A 17,688-nucleotide genomic window follows, 5' to 3' on the forward strand; every position below is an offset into this window, starting at 1 on the left:
TGCACATCTGCAGCGTCGATTCTCTTTTAACTCCTCCCAGTTATAAACTCTGAGTCTGTAGTGCAGGCAGATTACCGCAGGGGACGTAAGAAACAACCACGTCTCCAATCTGACAGTGAAACCGCCTGTGGAGAGAGAGATCAGCGGAGGACAAAAGAAAACTCCAGTGCAAGATGAGAATGTAGCGCAGACCTAAGATACATAAAAAAAAAAAAAAAAATCACATCTGAAGATAGTCTTCTCTCTTCGGCTGGAAAGCGTATGGTCCAGCTTTACTTTTGGAAACGTTTTCATTAATTATGATTACATTTATAGGCTAGGCATAAGTCGGTTTTAATTCTTTTTGCAGCTACTTCGGGGAAAAAAAACTACCAGGCAGAGTTTTGAGGAAACGTTTTCACTATTGGAATGGTCTGATTTAGGAAAATCTACTGGGGAAAATTTAGAGGAGAAAACTTTAAGAACGGAGCCTAGAGCATTTTTTGTGTCCCGAGCCCAGTACTCTCGCGCACTGAGGAATGTTACCGAAACTCCAGACGTTACCGCGGCTACTGCCGCTCGCCCTCGCAAGCGTGTTTCTGGTGCAAAGCGGGACCAGTGACAAAGAAGTCAGACCAGAGGTAAATGCACAGCCAGTGTTGTTCTAGTATTGTGTGTGTGTGTGTGTGTGTGTGTGTGTGTGTGTGTGTGTGTGTGTGTGTGTGTGTGTGTGTGTGTACAAAAATTAACCAATATTGGGCGGACCAAATGCCCCCAAAAGGATATAAAGCCTGAAATCACCAATATTGTGGGGACCAGCCAGAGGTCTGTGTGTGTGTGTGTGTGTGTGTGTGTGTGTGTCTTTCCACTATCTCTCTATCAAGCCTGTATTGTTGGAGACAGATAAACTCAGATGTTTCCGCATGTCAGGATTTCCTTCATGAAGTGTATTCATGTAGGCCTACCTCATAATTCAGTTGGATACAAATGAGAAGTCAGATGAGGTTGTAAGAAACCATGTCTTTTCGAATCCCTATATCAAGGTAAAACAAAAACAGGAGTGAGTCAGAGGCTCCAGGGCTCCTAGAGAGGGTTAGTTATTAAAGTGTCGCAATTCTGTGGTTTCTGTACTGCATCCCTAGATTCACATTTTTTCTTTCTATTTGCTTTGACAGAAAAAAGAAGGCTAACAGGTAGATATATTACATTTATCATTTTGTTTATACACCCCAGCCCAGAGCCATCCTAATGTTTGTTTCAGAAATAGGCCTGTGTCTGGTAGACGCATAACTGTGAGGGGGAAGAGAACGAGTGACTGTTTTTCAGGACGTTTTGGCGTCTCTGTCACAGATGCAAGCCAGGAAACCCGAACGGTCTAAAATAAAGAAAACAAGATCAGAGAGAGGATTTAAAGAGTTAGTTCACCCAAAATTTTTTATTCTGCCATTTACTCAGCCTTGTGTTGTTCCAAACGCAGAAGACTTTCATTCATCTTCGCAACACAAATGAAAATATTTGTAATACAATCTAAGCCAGTTCTGTACTCTCATTGACAGTTTACGCAACTACCACTTTGACGGGTAAAGTAAAAAAAGTCAAAACAATCGCTTTATATGATGAACAGATTCATTTTAGGCTTTTATTCACATATAAACATTGATAAATATTGAACACACAATAATTAATATTATTGGTTCTCGCACGTCTAGAAAGCATGCTTGAGCTTCCGTTTATTATAACGGATGTGTGTGTTTATGAATGTTTATATTTGAATAAAAGCCTAAATTTAATCTGTTCATCATAAAGTGATTGTGTCTCTTCAGAAAATTTGGACTAAACTACTCAATTCATATGGATTGATCTCCTTTATGAACTTTTTGAAGCATCAAAGTGGTAGTTGCATAGACTGTCAACGGAGGGACAGAACTAACACTTTAACACTTTTTGGGTGAACTAACACTTAAAGACATTTTAATAACGATCTCTATTTGCATCCCTTCATTCGTTTCTCTTACACTCCTTCACATTTCTGAGATGGTTGAGAGATGTACCCAAGGCTAGTGTGTAAAACATTCAGCACTCCAGATTCCACCGAAAGCTTTCGAAGGTTTTCAAAGACAATAACAGTCTCCTCATGTGAGAGTCGCGTGATCAGAGTAAGGTCACGTTAAAGGTTAAATCCCAGATGCCTATTGCTTGTGAAGCTGCTTGGTTGACATGAATCACAAGATTTCTTAAGTTTTAAGTTTTGGGGATTTCCTAAGTTGTACAGCCCTTTTCCCCTAAAATATGCAGTTTTTTTCCCTAGGAATTCTGAACTTTACTTCTAATGAACTAAATGCTTTACATTAGGTTATTATGACTTTGCGCTGCACTTTTTCTGTTGTTACAGGTGCTTTTGTTTTAAATACTGTACTAAAACGGCAAAAAAGAAAGAAATTCAGCCATATTCCTTCTGGAAAACAGCTGGGTACCCCCCCCCCCCCCTCCCCCAGGCCATAGACGAGAGATGATGTATTTGTATAAGTAGTATTACAGATGCTAAGCATCTGTTGAAACTCAGCTGAAATTTTCAGACCTTCATCACTTGAAAAGGCTTGAAGAGAGTGTTTGTTGTTTGCAGTTTAGAAGAAAACAAATCACATGTTGAGATTTCATTTAGTAAGATGTACAACAAGACTCAAACTCTACAATTTCTTGTTTTGTTTACATGGAAAAACAATGTAGTTCTGCAGTATATAAATATATATGTAGATTATATATGCATTTTTCTGTGATCTCAAATTAATAAACAGAGATATTTTTGAGTTTGCATAATTTTTTGGATTGTGATAAATATCCTGTGTCAGAATTAGTTCAGCTGCTCAGTAAATGGGTCAGTGATCTGATCCTCCACGTGAAGATGCAGAGTGAGACACGGGCACTAATGCCTGAAACATTTTCTGTTTTTTCCATTGGCACAGACAAGGAGGAACGACTGACTCAGTCCTTCTGTCGTGGATTCAGACTCACCTCTGGCCTCCTTTTTTTTCTTCCCCTTTCTTTTTCTTCTACCCTTTGTTTTTATATTTCTAACTTTTAAAAAAAATCTCTAGGACCTCACTTAGGTTTTCTTTTTTTTCTTTTTCTCCCTCTTTAATGCCTTAGGAGCAGCAGATCAGCTGTTAAAATCATAAATGCTGCTTTTTCCCCCCTCTGAGCCTGGAAAGTCTGACAGAAATATTTTCTGCAGAGAAACTATAAAAATCAGAGATTAGGGTTAAAACTGTGCACATATACTAGCAAAACAACATGTTTGGAATGTTGCAACACTAAAACTGATGAAATTGTTTTTCAGAAAGTGCCGTCTTAGAAAGCACTTCATCACACTGGCTCCATTTCAGAGTTTTAAAGAGGCCATTTACGAAGTCTTGATTTTGTTTTTTGGGGTGTACGAGAATTTTTTTACAGCACCATCTTCTCAGTGTGTCAGCAACGCTCAGTTTAGTTTATTTCTCTAAGCCCCTTCTCCCGGAAAGTGCAATGTACTCTGATTGGTCAGCTGAACCAGTGTGTTGTGATTGGTCAACCGCTTTGAGCGCGTTTTTTTGCTTATGCCTTGGGTGTGAATTATTTAAATGAGGAATATTGTGATGTGATCGTTCCCGGAAGAAAACCCAAGACTACAATGGAGGCGTTTCAGGGAGTTCAGAAACAGTGCACACTGATATAGAGAATAACTCCCTTTGGAATGACTTTGTGCTTTGTAACTTTGCAGACCTATTTCGTGCTCAAATATCAACATTACACAATAAAGAAAGTTGAAAAAGTAAAAAAGCATAATAGGTTTAATTTTTGCTGTAGCATGTGTTAAAGGGATGGTTCAGAGTAATTTCAACTTAGGGTCCTTTGCACCATGACTTCGAGCCAAACCCCCAACCCCTTGGTCGAACATTAGTTAGAGCTTATTTAGAGATGTCAGCCGAATGGCTTGGTGCAGGCGCTAATGGATCCAAGGTCGTATCTCGTAAATGACCCCCCACTAATAATGCCCGGAATAGTACCAAACTTCTACAGCAGTGCAAATAGGTTCTGTACTCATAAAACGAGGCTTTGGAAAGTTTGTAAGTACATCAGGAGTTTATTTAAATAACATTTGCCTGATGCATTATGCTACCGCTAACCCGGACGTCGAGGTCACTTCCTTGATTTGGGAAAAGCCTGTATGTAGCCTGACAGTGTCATGGCGTGTGATTACACATAACCTCATGTCTTCTGTATATGCCAGTCACTATCATGTGTGAGTTAATGGTTACTGTTGAACTCTGTTCCCAGATCTTTGTATAATGGCAGCGTAATTATTACATAAAGCTTACCCAGACAGCCCGAGACTCAGTAAACTCAATAAAGGCTAGCTGTCTGCATGGTAATAGCTGACGCATGGCCACACAGTGACTCGCTCTTCCTCAGTCGGGAACGGCAGAGGTGTTCTAAATAGAAGCTTTGACACCCACCGCTGGGAGTTCCAGGGCAGCAGAGCATGCTGGGATTGCTGGCTGCATTAAGAGGAGACCTGAGGCTTTTCAGGAGGGAGAAGTGTGGCCTTCAGAGGGAGTAAGAGAGAAAGGGAAACATTTTCATCCTCAGGAGTTAGTGTTTTTACAAAAAACGGGGCGCGTCACCACAGCGGAGGCACCACACACAGAAAGCACTCATAAAAAAGGAGGAATTAAATGATGGACTGAGAGAAAGAAAAATGGAGAAAGGGTGACCAGGTTAAAACTACACTATAGTGCCTATCCAGTTATATACTTCCTCGACCAAAATGGTCAGTGTAGACCAGTCCCATTGGAAAATCTACAATGTGAAGGAAGGAACCCGTGTGAAAGCAGCGCTCACTGATTTAGTGGTTTCTTTAGTGGATGTGGTTTCTTAATCAGTATTGTATGCTAACATACAGGTTTGTTGAGGTGTTCCGTCCATTTTAAAGAGTATAATGTGTAAATAATAGGAGTAAGTGCCATAGAATTTAGCAATATACACAGATTTTGATCTAAGCTTTTGTCTTAAAATTGTTACGATACTTTGTTTAGTCAATTTGAACTTGTTTATTCACTAAGCCAATAAATTCATTGAGACGACTACAGATTTCTTGCTCAACTAATTTTCAGTTTAATACTGTATAAATACTGTTCTAAAGGCACAATAACCCTAAAATGCAAAGACATCTGGGATATAGTTTTAGCCCAAGACAAGTTATTAAGTAATTCACATTTCGTAAGTGTATGTGAATCAAAAGGTTCCATAAACTGGAAAATATGTTCCTTTTTTTATTAATTAGCTTTATGAGTGTAATTATGCCTTAATTTCAACCATTGTAAATCTGAACGGTCTCTATGCCCTCATGCTCGTCCTTCTTTTTCTCAATTATTTTTGTAGCCGATACAGATACTGCTTATACTTAGAAAAGAAAGAAAGAACGAAAATAAGAAAGGGAGGCAGTCTGAGGTCACAAGGATTACTGAAAAATGCTTGTAATTTTTGCTGACACTCTTTGTGGTTGGACTGGAGACACTGGCTGTCTGATCCTTAAAATGAGACATTTACCCATTTAGTCTAACAGACAGTCACTCCTAAACCTGTAACCTTTGTGTTAACAGCCCAGATCAGCGCATTCGTCTACAACCACCTGCACAGCTATAATCAGGGCCATAACTACCATAGACATGATGGGGACACGTCCCTTCAGTATCCAGAATTCCAGTTTATCATGTGGGATTTTGCTTCTTTACAGTGAACATAATATACCAAACATGTTTTCTTTGAGCGCAAGTCATAAGCACATGAAACACATGAAGATTTAAGTTCTTTGAAGCTACATAATTACATTACCATTGTCGTTTGTTTAGCTGTACGTTACAAAATATATTTAGATTTTATTTGTTTAGTTCTTTGTTAGTTTTCCTTTTTCTCTCTTTTCATGTTCTCAGTGTTAATTTCAGTAAGTCAGAAAACAAAAGAACAGTTTTAATTCAAAGTTAAACCCTAATCCTACCCCTAAAAGAAAACATTTTTGCATTTTTAGATAATAATAATACAATTATATGGAAGAAAACACTCATGTACAAGTTATATTGTGGTCATAAAGTCTCACTGTTACTTAGTTACAACACACAGTTAAAGCCTTTAAAATAGTTGAGCATCCATACACACTCTTTTACTCACAAAAGTTTAACCAGGTCAAAAGCACACACACATGTTTGTGCTTGCATTGGCACTGCGGTTCATCACGGATGTTTGTGGACTTTGGCAGGTTTATGTACAATTAGATTTGATAAATTCAGACAGCATGTCATGTGGATGTGGTGCTGCACTGAGACATTTGGGACAGTGAGGACACTTCAAAAACATTCAGTCCAACCTTTAATTCACTGAGGTCACCTTAACAGCCATGACAGCAGTGACACCTGTGCTATTTCATGCTCTGACAGAAGTTGTGATGTTTTCCAGAGAAACTTTTTGTGCGTGTGTGTGTGTGTGTGTGTCTTCTATTCACGTTGAATTTGGTATAATTAAGAAGAGTAGTTATGGGACAGCTGCATGTTAATATATGTGTTGTGTGTTAATGTGTCATTCATTCTCTCTCAGGCATGGCTCCAGCAGTATGGGTATCTTCCTCCTGGCGATGTTCGGGCTCAGGCAATCCGCTCTCCTAAATCCATCACCTCCGCTATATCCGCCATGCAGAAATTCTATGGCCTCACTGTCAGCGGCACTATGGATCCAGCTACACTATCGTAAGTCTTGCCCAGTCTCGTACATCTCTATTTTGTTAATTACAGTGGTGAAGTACTTGAGTAAAAGTATATATAACCTAATAAAACATTTTCAGTATTACTTGAAAAGTACAAAAGTCATTTAATGTACTCAACTTAATTATTAAAACTAAAAAGCACTAATCAATGAACCACGTTGATTATTTATTCTAGCCAATTCTAGTAATTTGTCAGCAATAATAAGAAAAATCTGTTCATGCATTTAACGTGTATGTTGATCTGAGAATAAGCTGACTTTTTATTTAATAACCAAAGCTTATTATACATTATACCTATTATTATACTAATACACTTTCATAGCACATTTAGTTCACAAATAACTGATACAAACAGATACTTGAAAAAATGTAACTTCATTACTGTCCACCACTGGTTAATTGTGACCATTTAAAGATAATGTGCAATATGTTACTCAATAGTTACATTATCTATAATGACTGACAATCTTTGTCTACAAATGAATGACCTGATAGAGAATTCAACATCTGATTTGCATCCAGTTTTCTTAGGTGACTGAGTCACGTATGATTGAGTGACTTTATGTCTTGCATTAACATGATGTTGTTAGGGCGATGCAGCGGCCGAGGTGCGGTGTTCCGGATAAATTCGGCTCTGAACTGAAGAGCAACCTACGAAAGAAGCGCTATGTCATCCAGGGCCTAAAGTGGGACAAAAGAGAGGTCACATTCAGGTATGGAACTGTAATTGACAGCCTAAGGAAAATTAATAATAGTAATATTTAATGCATATAAAACTGTGGCACTCCATCCACCTTAATTTTAATGTAAGAGCAGACGCAGCCATTTGTAACCTCAATGTGCGAGGCTTCCGGTGTCACCCTCTTCCAGCTATTTTAGTTGTACAAAAACAGTTTGTTGTGCTGATTGATATTGCAAACTGATATTTGTTTATCATATTATTTTAATCATAATCATAAACACTGGTTTGTAGCACAAATAGTTTTACCATGTACTGCACTTAGTTATTCTTCTAGTTGTTTAAATATAGCAGGCAATGAATCTGAAGTCTCACGCATTTACAGAAAATAGCTCACAAAATTGCAAAATAAGGTGGATACACCTGCCATTAACATGCATTTTTGTATTCAGATAGTATTCTGGATGAAGCAAGCTGGATTGCATTTACACTTTGCATTCCAATGCAAGATTAAACATTCAGAACACGTAAATGATGACTAACTTCTTCAGAACATTATTAGCCTACTTCTTCTTTTTCAGAAGTGGAAATAGTTACCAGAGTTGATGTATTTGTTTAAAAATAACCCGTTTCTACACTTCCTTCCTGAAAGGAAAACTTAGATTGAGCAATTAAGCACAAATGTTTTCTTTACCCAGTATCCAGAACTACACTCCTAAAGTAGGTGAGCAAGCCACACATGAGGCCATCAGGAAGGCCTTCAAGGTCTGGGAGGCCGTGATACCACTCAAGTTCCGTGAAATCCCATACAGTCAAATCAATGGCAAGGTGGACAAGTTTGCAGACATCATGCTTTCCTTCGCGGAAGGCTATCACGGAGACAGCACCCCATTCGACGGCGAGGGAGGTTTCCTGGCCCACGCGTACTTCCCTGGTCAAGGGATCGGAGGTGATACCCATTTTGACGGAGCAGAGCCTTGGACGACAAGCAATGTTGACCAGGGAGGTGAGCAAAGAATGAGAGAATGTGAAAATGTCAACTGATCAAACTTCATGCGTAATGTGTACATGTGAAGTTGTTATTTGACATTTAGAGTATCATTGTTCTGCCTCTCTTTCAGGTAATGATGTGTTTCTGGTGGCAGTGCATGAATTAGGTCATGCTCTTGGTTTGGAACACTCAGGCGATCCCTCTGCCATCATGGCTCCGTTTTACCAGTGGATGGACACCGAGAACTTTGTGCTGCCCGATGATGACAGACGGGGGATCCAGCAGATATATGGAAGTCAGTTTCCATTGCATATATATTTTTTGTTTTATTTATTTGTCTTTTTTTTTTTTCATTACAAGATTCTTATGTACAATGACAGTCTGATTTTAACACTTTACAATAAGGTAAAGTAAAAACATTAGTTAATAATATGATTCATTTATTTAATTAATAATGTGAACAGATTAGTGCTGTCAAATCAACTAATCGCATATACTGTACACACACACACACACACACACACAAAAAAAAAATATGTAGACATACATATACACGCATAAGTGTATGAATTAATTTAAGAGGCTAGCTAAGATAAAATAATATATAAGATAATAATAAAAAATAATACAACAATTACTAAAAAATCATTAAGAAAGAACTTACTGATGCCAAAGTGTTGTTGTTGTTTCACATTTTATCTGAAGCATTTATTTACTGTTATGTTAGGATTACAAATACAAATAAAAACAACAAATCTTAATTTTTCTTAATTTAAATCTATAGATTTTTTTCAACAGAAAAAATAAAAATGTAATCAAATCAATAAAAACTGCTGGTACAGTTTCAAAAAGCTGCAAATAATCTATTAAAATCGGTGCACACCTGTGTATTGTCATTGAATGTCAACGCACAGGTGAGCCGGAGTTTAGAACCCATGCAGTTTTATTGACAAATGAAAAACTGGATACAAAACAAACAGAACTAAGACACGACATAAACAAACTATATTCAAAAGCATATAGAGCCATCTGCTCTCTAATCACTCTCGCCATACTTTGATATCATGCACTGATCAGTCTGTGCAGTGCCGCTTCAAGTCAAACAAACCTAAAGAAAACATAATACATGAAACAAAGGAACCGCATGACCAGATCACATGAGGGGAGCAGGGAATCACATGACATGACAGGAAACATGACTATGACAAATTACAATCAGACATGACGTGCGTCTTTCGGCAGGTGCTCGTTCTGGTGAAAAGCCCCACCCCCCGGCACCCCGGCCCCCCACTCCCAGGCCAGACCGCCCTTCCTTTGGCCCTGACATATGTGAGGGACACTTTGACACCATCGCTTTCCTCAGGGGAGAGATGTTCGTGTTCAAGGTACAACAGAATGCAAAACGAAACTGTTTTGTGTGGACATTCCATGTATTTTGTGAGTACTTTATTTTTTAAATACATTTACTCCCCCTCTACTTCACAGGAAAAGTGGTTCTGGAGAATGCGGGATGGTAAACCTCGACAGGGGTATCCCATGCCCATTGGACACTACTGGAAGGGACTGCCTCCCTCTATCAACGCAGTCTACGAACGTTCTGATGGAAAATTCGTTTTCTTCAAAGGTGCGTCTGCCTTGTATATTATTTTGCCTTTTTGTTGTTGACAAAATATTTGAATGCTACCGATCCCGATCTGAATTCTGACTTGTGATGCAGCCTCGAATATAATGACACCGTGTTTGTTCGTTGGCCAGAGAAAAACTCCATTCTCCATTCTGTCACCTGATGGAGTTTGGGTTCCTTACCACTGTCGCCTCTGGCTTACTTAGTTGGCGACACTTAATACTCTACAATATCATTGATCTGAATGTACTGGTGCTGTTGTATGAGAACTGAACCGGGCTGGACGATGATATCATGTTTTGCAGAACTGCTTTAGAGATGTAATGAACTAATTTAGCATCTGATGATCTTTATAACGGAACTGAATCAATACCGAAACTACTTCATTTCCTGTTATTTCCTGTTTCATATAAATAAAGATGTCAAGACATTCCATCTCTGGTTCTAATTAATGTCACAAATGATGCGATGATTCTTTTTTTGTCTTTCCTCTCACTAGGTGATAAGTACTGGGTTTTCAATGAGGCTAAAATGGAGGAAGGTTATCCAAAGACTTTCAAGGAACTTGGCACAGGCCTACCAAGAGACAAGCTGGACGCAGCTGTTTTCTACACACCCACTGGCAACACTTACTTCTTCAGAGGAACCAAGTTAGTTTCCAGTGTCACTTACCATATCTGACTCAGATGTAAATCCATGTGATTTCGTGTCATATTGAGAAAAATGCTTCCTCTTGTTTTGTTTTTAAACTTCTCCCTTTCTTTTTTTGTTTTTCTTCCCCATTCATGCCTTTTCTGTTTTCTCAGGTATTACCGTTTCAATGAGGAAAGCAGATCTGTGGATTCAGACTACCCCAAACCCATCAGTATATGGCAGGGAGTACCAGATAATATCAAAGGGGCCTTCATGAGCGAGGATGGAGGTACAGAAGCATTTTTTCCTTTCCTGTGGGTTCTCCACTTTCGTTCACTATATATTCAAATCGTCGTATATATTCACTATCCTTCCAATTTTTTAAATATATATATATATATATATATATATATATATATATATATATATATATATATATATATATATATAATTCAAAAGTTTGGGGTCAAGATTTTTTTATGTTCTAGAAAAAAGACTATGCCAACAAAGGATGCATTTATTTGATCAAAATTAAAGTAAAAACTATGGTTGTCAGTGTCACGGTACCAATATTCCAGTAGTAGTTACCAATACCAGTAAAATGTTATGGTTCTCTGTAGCAATTTTGCTACCACAGCAAAAACGGATCAAACTCTTTTACTATTTTATTTATCTATTTTGAAATAAAAATATTAATTAAATTAATGAATGTATTATTATTTATTATGATCATAATTATAAGTAAACATGTAGCCTTCAAATGTGAACATTGTATATAAAAAGATCAAGTGAAAAATTTGTCATAAAATGAAGGACAAATAAACAAATACACACAGAACAAGTGGCAGGTCTGTTTGCATTTACACTCTAAGAGTTTTTATGCACATCTCTTGGCATACACAGTATCATATTTTTATCCCGTCTGTTGCTATGGTTATATCACTGTCAATCATTGCTGTTTCGGATTCAAGCACACATATAAATACAGTTGTAAATACAGAAATTTTGCAGTGTACTGAGCAGCATGAAAAACAAAACTTTTATTCAAGTGTATATGGGTTATAAACAGAAAGCAAGCAAAGAGCTAAAGCTATCAATCACTTCAGCGCCTGCTCACTGAGAACTACACTCCTGCGAAAACTTCAGTGTTTTGAGCGGATTCTGACTAACTTAATCACCTCTGATTGGCCATTGTGTTCACACACTCAACAGATATGTCTGTGATTGGCTACAATGATCAGTCCTTCAAAAACAAATGTAAATAGAAACCTTTGACACTCTTCACAGAGTGCTTACACAGATACACACGGGAGCATTTGAAAGCAGCCGCCTATCAGCAGGTACCGAATATGCCCGGTACTCGTTTACTACTGGTATAGCCACATTTTTTTTTATTTCAGTACCGACAACCCTAGTAAAATCTGCAATATTCTGAAATATTTTTGCAATTAAAAATAACTGTTCTTCATTTTAATATATTTTAAAATGTCATTTATTCCTGTGATGCAAAGCTGAATTTTCAGCATCATTACTTGAGTCTTCAGTGTCACATGATCCTTCAGAAATTATTCTAATATGCTGATTTGGGGCTCAAGACACATTTCTTCTTATTATTATTATCAATGTTAAAAACAGTTGTGCTGCCTAATACTTTTGTGGAAAGCATTATTTTTTTTTTTTAGAATTCGCTGATGAATATAAAGTAGCATTTTTTTTTAATAGAAATCTTTTGTAACATTATAAATGTATTTACTGTCATGCTTGATAAATGTATTGCATCTCTGCTACATAAAAGAGTATTAACTTAAAAAAAGAAAAAAACCTGAGTCTTAACTTTTGAGCTTTAATGTGTGTGTGTATTAGGGGTGTAACGATACCCTTATGTCACGATTTGATACATATCACGATATTGAACTAACAATACAATATTATTGTGATACTCCAAGAAATATGATAAAAGGTTAACATTTTTTTTTTACCGTTGATTAAAATGATAAATTTTATATTACATTGTGGGTGTAAATGAATAGGCTTGCACTCTGTCACTGACTAGATATATTGAAAATAATGTAGGCCACTTTTTACTGGTAACATAAAACATTTGGCATTATTAGGACCCACAAATATTCCCCCATTGCAATATTATACATTATATTCAACATTATATATAGTAGATTAAGGTAGTACTGACACTAAAACTCTAAAAACTTCTCACACAGATAGTTTCTCACTATCCACAATACATATTGTTGCATTTTTGTATTGCGATATATTGTGACACAATATATTGTTACACCCCAAATACATATATGTAAAGAGAGGAGAGATATAGAATTATAGATTTAGACATTTTGAGCCACTTTTACTGAATCAGTTTTTTCCACAATTTTTCAGCCCACACCTACTTCTACAAAGCCAACAAGTACTGGAAGTTTAACAATCAGCAACTGAAGGTGGAGCCAGGCTTCCCCAAATCTGTCCTGACTGACTGGATGGGCTGTGAAGGGGAGGATCCCATGAAGAGGGCCGGCACAGACGAGGAAGTGCTTATCATTGAGATGGACGAGTCAGAAGGCGGAGGCATGGGAAGAGCCGCAACCATCGTCATCCCACTCTTTCTTTTGGCCTGTGTGCTTGTCACTTTGGGGGCTCTGCTGTTCTTCCACCACTATGGTACCCCTCGACGCCTCCTCTACTGTCACCGCTCTCTGCTCGATAAGGTTTAGAGATGAACATGAAAGGCATGGGAAGAGAAGTGTAAGAGGGGGTACGTTTGGAAAGATTGTATTAGGATGGAGTGAAAATGAACGTCAGACAGTAAAGTTTGGTTTACAGGTCTGCAGGCAGGGAGAGATGAAAAGTGAAGGATGTGTATTGTATGTTTTTCTATTTACATGTACTTCTCTGCCATTTATACGAAATCCGAAATGGAGTGGGAGATAAGAGAGACAGACACGAGCCCTCCTCCATCTCTTACATGGTTACGGTTTATCACTCAGTGAAATGCACTTTTGTTCCTTCAGTCTTCTCTTCAGTATATAATCCCTCCTTTATCCTCTCTGAAAATCTCCCTCTCCAGATCCGAACTTGACTCCAGCCGGCCGGCTGTTTGATTGACATGTTCTATACATTAATTGATCTCTCTTTGACATATTTGATTAACTCAGATTTTGCTTTTTACATTGCTAATCCAGTGAAAACCTCCTGTATCCCATAAAGTGCCTTTGCCATTGAATTAATAGAATGGAAGGACTATCATAATTGACCTTCCTTGCACCTTTTATTCACCACAAAGATATTTGCACAAAGTATGGCTCGACTGTAGAGACCTGCTGTACGTGAAAGGTCAAAGGTTAAAGGTCAAAGTTCAGGGAGAGAGAAGCCCCGCAGCTTCTGGAGTAGGCCAGTTTTAAATACACGTATAGAGCAGTCCATCTGTTTCAACTCAAAATGCTATTGTTATTGCAATGCATTTGGTATTTACTATGTTTAAGTATGTCATTAATGATTGGCATTGTTATTATGACTATGGTTATTGTTATTATTGTTCTCCTAGTGTAGTCTTACCTATTTTAAATTGTCATTTCAAGTCCTGCTGGACACAGGCAGAATGTGACTTCTTTCAAATTTGTCAGGTTTCTATAATAGAAGAGGCTGGAGGTGAGACATTTTCTCGCTCTCCACCTTCCAGAAACAAACAAATAATAATTATTTATGAACAGTAATGGTGCTATGGGTTTTCTGTAACAACACTGAATACATCAGTATTAGACATTTCTGAATTAGTTTTAACAATGATAATGGTAATGATATTTATAATGATAGTGATATAGTGTAAATGTAAAGGAATGACATTTTTGCCTGTTTCATACTTTTTGTACTTGGAAATGAAAATTAAATAAAGTTCCTTTTTTTAACATTACTCTCTCTTTCCTGGACCTTAAGAAATAAAATTCTCTCATGAGTGAGTTCCAAATGTACTGAAAAGTCCCATGGACTCTCTATCTATCTATCTATCTATCTATCTATCTATCTATCTATCTATCTATCTATCTATCTATCTATCTATCTATCTATCTATCTATCTATCTATCTATCTATCTATCTATCTATCTATCTATCTATCTGTCTTTGTTTTGGACAGAAAACTGATGAGTGTTTGCACATATCCTCATATCTGAGAGAACAAGGGACCAGACTAGTGAGACATATGACTGTACTTTGTAGTGAAGGAGGAGTGTATGCTTTTCTTCAAAGTGTTTTAAAACTGTTCCAGCTGACAAAGTCAGAAAAAACAGCGCTCTGCCATTTCCGCTTCCCTCCCGTCTTCTCCCCCTCCCCGTTTCTCCACACAGCAAAATTGTTCTCTTTTATGAGGCGTTTTTTTTAATGAACGGCCCACCACAAACATCTCAGTGCTGTTTTTCCTGTCCCCTCCCTTTCAAATCTCTTTCTCCCCTCATCTTTGAATCCCTCTTCGCTCTGTGTAACTTTTTGCATTCTTTTTCAACACAGTGGTGAGAGTGCATTAGTCAGACGACTAAAAATGCCAGTTCAGCATGATAAAAATTGCATGAACTGACTTGTCAAATTACTCTTCTCTTCTCTCTCTGGCACACTATCCACTACTGGTAAAAAGTCTGCAATTTCTTCACCTATAAAAAAACTAACAAAAAAACATCCGGTTTAGATTTTCTAGAAATTGTTGTTGCCATTATTAATATTATTATTAATGTTCCGCAAGTAGATTTTTCTTTATATTACTTATAGGGCTATAATTTTTACTGAAACTATCATCTGTTTATTGGGTGGACAGATGAGCTAAGGACAGGACAGGAAGTCTGGCTCTCGTTATGGTGGTGTGGAAGAGCTCTAGTCATGTTTGGTGAGCTTGGTGCTCGGATGGCCAGGGAAAAAGTACACAAACGCCCACACACACGCTGAGCTGGCGAACAGGACGTGGCCTGAACAGTTGCTTGCAATTTAGACTGTGTAAATGTGTTCCTGCAGGAGAGGAGCAGGAAAGCAGGTGGCTTAGAGAAGCCCATTGCTATAGTTCAAAGTTGCATATACTGGAAAAGCAACCAACCACACGAAATAAGTCCTAAATAGGCCTGAATCAGCAGCCACAGGAAAAGAAGAAGAAGAAAAAATAATTACGCAGACAGCTCGGTTGCACAATCCCCTTCCCTTCGCATGTTTGTTTAATAAATATTTTGGGAAGTTTCATAATGATTCTACTAATAAGGGGGTGGTACTCTCAGCTCTATTACTTCTCTGCATATTAAAATCCACCATGAAGAATTTTGTAGATTTTGCCCATTGGGTGTTTCTACAGCTCTGAGTACTTTTAATTTTTATTAAAACTTTCTATTTTTTCAGTTTTCAGTTTCAGTTTTTTCATATATATATAAAATTTAATTTGTAAATTCTTTATAAAAATATGAATTACATGATGTTTAAAAATATGATGATGTAGACAAAGAGTGAAATAATAAACCATTTCACTATTTGCTGACTGAAAATAGTTTATATAAAAATATTTGAAAGACTATTTTGCCCTAATACATTCTTTCCCCCAAAAGTTAGTAACTTATTTACCAAGAAGAATAGAGTCTTGGTTTATGCTTGATATGAAATATGTTGTGTGAAGAAAATAAAGTGATATCAAGGTCAAAATCTTTTTATCTTTTTTATCCCTTATACGAGTAGGAAGATGTATCGCTATATCCAAAACACTTGGCAAAACACATACTGTAACCTTAGCTGTGTCATATCCTGTCAGGAAGCCCTCCAACATACATACATATACCTCTAGCTTCTTAATCTGCCATCATCACACACTTTTGCTCCATATTCTAATGTTTCTTGTCTGCTTTCAAATCACCATCTTTTAAAAAATGTTTTCCTGTATGTATGTTAAAGGACTGCACATTCATTCACCTCTTCTTTCGTCCCTTTCCTACCCTTCATGTCCTCTGCTCTCTCCTCCTGCACTTCATAAAACATCTGGATCTCATTCTGTGGAAAACCAAAACAACATGAGAGAGCGACAGAGTGAGAGGGATAGAGAAAGGCGGGGAAATGAACAAAGGAAAAAAAAATCTGTTGGTGGAAATCATGTGAAAGATGAGTACATAAAAAAAACATCTTGATTTGTCTCAATGCCTTGAACAATAATATTTTCTGAAATTCAGGAGGATATTGGTTCTATAAAGCTTAAAGCTATGTACATAAAATATATGTAATCATAACTTTGGTTTAGAAGTATTCAGCTGAGTAAGAGAAACCTTGAGTTTCTGTTGTTTTTATCAGCTTACATCTTAAACAAAATGGTTTCATAGTGCTGACAAAAATGGTTGAATCTGATCCAGGGTCCAGTAAAACACCAGAGGAAAAAATCTGCAGTTCAGCAACTGGAGCCATAATTATGGAGAGAGGCTGCTGAAATCAGCAGGAAGACCGGTGTGTGTATATGTCTCTGGAAGAGAGAGAGAGAGAGAGAGAGAGAGAGAGAGAGAGAGAGAGAGAGAGAGAGAGAGCAGTCACGTTGAAGTCCCATATAGATTCCTCCCGAAGACCTACGTATTAAAAACAGATAGAAGTTCAGAAATTAATGTTTAAGATAAAAGCTACTGTATAGAAATTATTAATATAGAAATTCCTTATATTTCACGGCCGTACTAATCTATTTTCAAGATTCAGAGGTTCTCTGAAAAGCGAAATGGCATTTTGCGGCTAATATAAAATAGTCACTATAGCAACACCCTTAATTACTTTCTCAGGCAGGAGATGGAATGGCAATGATCTCGATGGAAGTATGTACCTTGGAATCTATTGTATAACAGCACATCTTTATAAAAATAAAATAAAAGTGGTCAACAGATGACCACAAAAGATTTTAAAATATATATATATATATATATATATATATATATATATATATATATATATATATATATATATATACTAAAAACCAGAAAGCTAAA

At 37.3% G+C, this 17,688-nt stretch overlaps 1 protein-coding gene across 1 annotated transcript; it reads left to right on the plus strand.

Annotated features, from left to right (window-relative positions):
- The first annotated feature begins 59 nt into the window (after nt 1-59).
- On the plus strand, nt 60-14,616 carry mmp14a (matrix metallopeptidase 14a (membrane-inserted)). Its single transcript, XM_079636745.1, has 11 exons — nt 60-259; nt 350-620; nt 6,607-6,755; nt 7,363-7,485; nt 8,150-8,457; nt 8,573-8,737; nt 9,685-9,827; nt 9,928-10,066; nt 10,566-10,716; nt 10,873-10,988; nt 13,094-14,616. Exons 2-11 carry the CDS (start codon nt 519-521, stop codon nt 13,423-13,425), a joined length of 1,728 nt encoding a protein of 575 aa, XP_079492871.1. The 5' UTR covers nt 60-259; nt 350-518; the 3' UTR covers nt 13,426-14,616.
- Nucleotides 14,617-17,688: the final 3,072 nt, after the last annotated feature.

This window comes from Phoxinus phoxinus, assembly GCF_949152265.1.
Source record: "Phoxinus phoxinus genome assembly, chromosome: 2".
In the NCBI taxonomy this organism is placed as follows: Eukaryota; Metazoa; Chordata; class Actinopteri; order Cypriniformes; family Leuciscidae; genus Phoxinus; species Phoxinus phoxinus.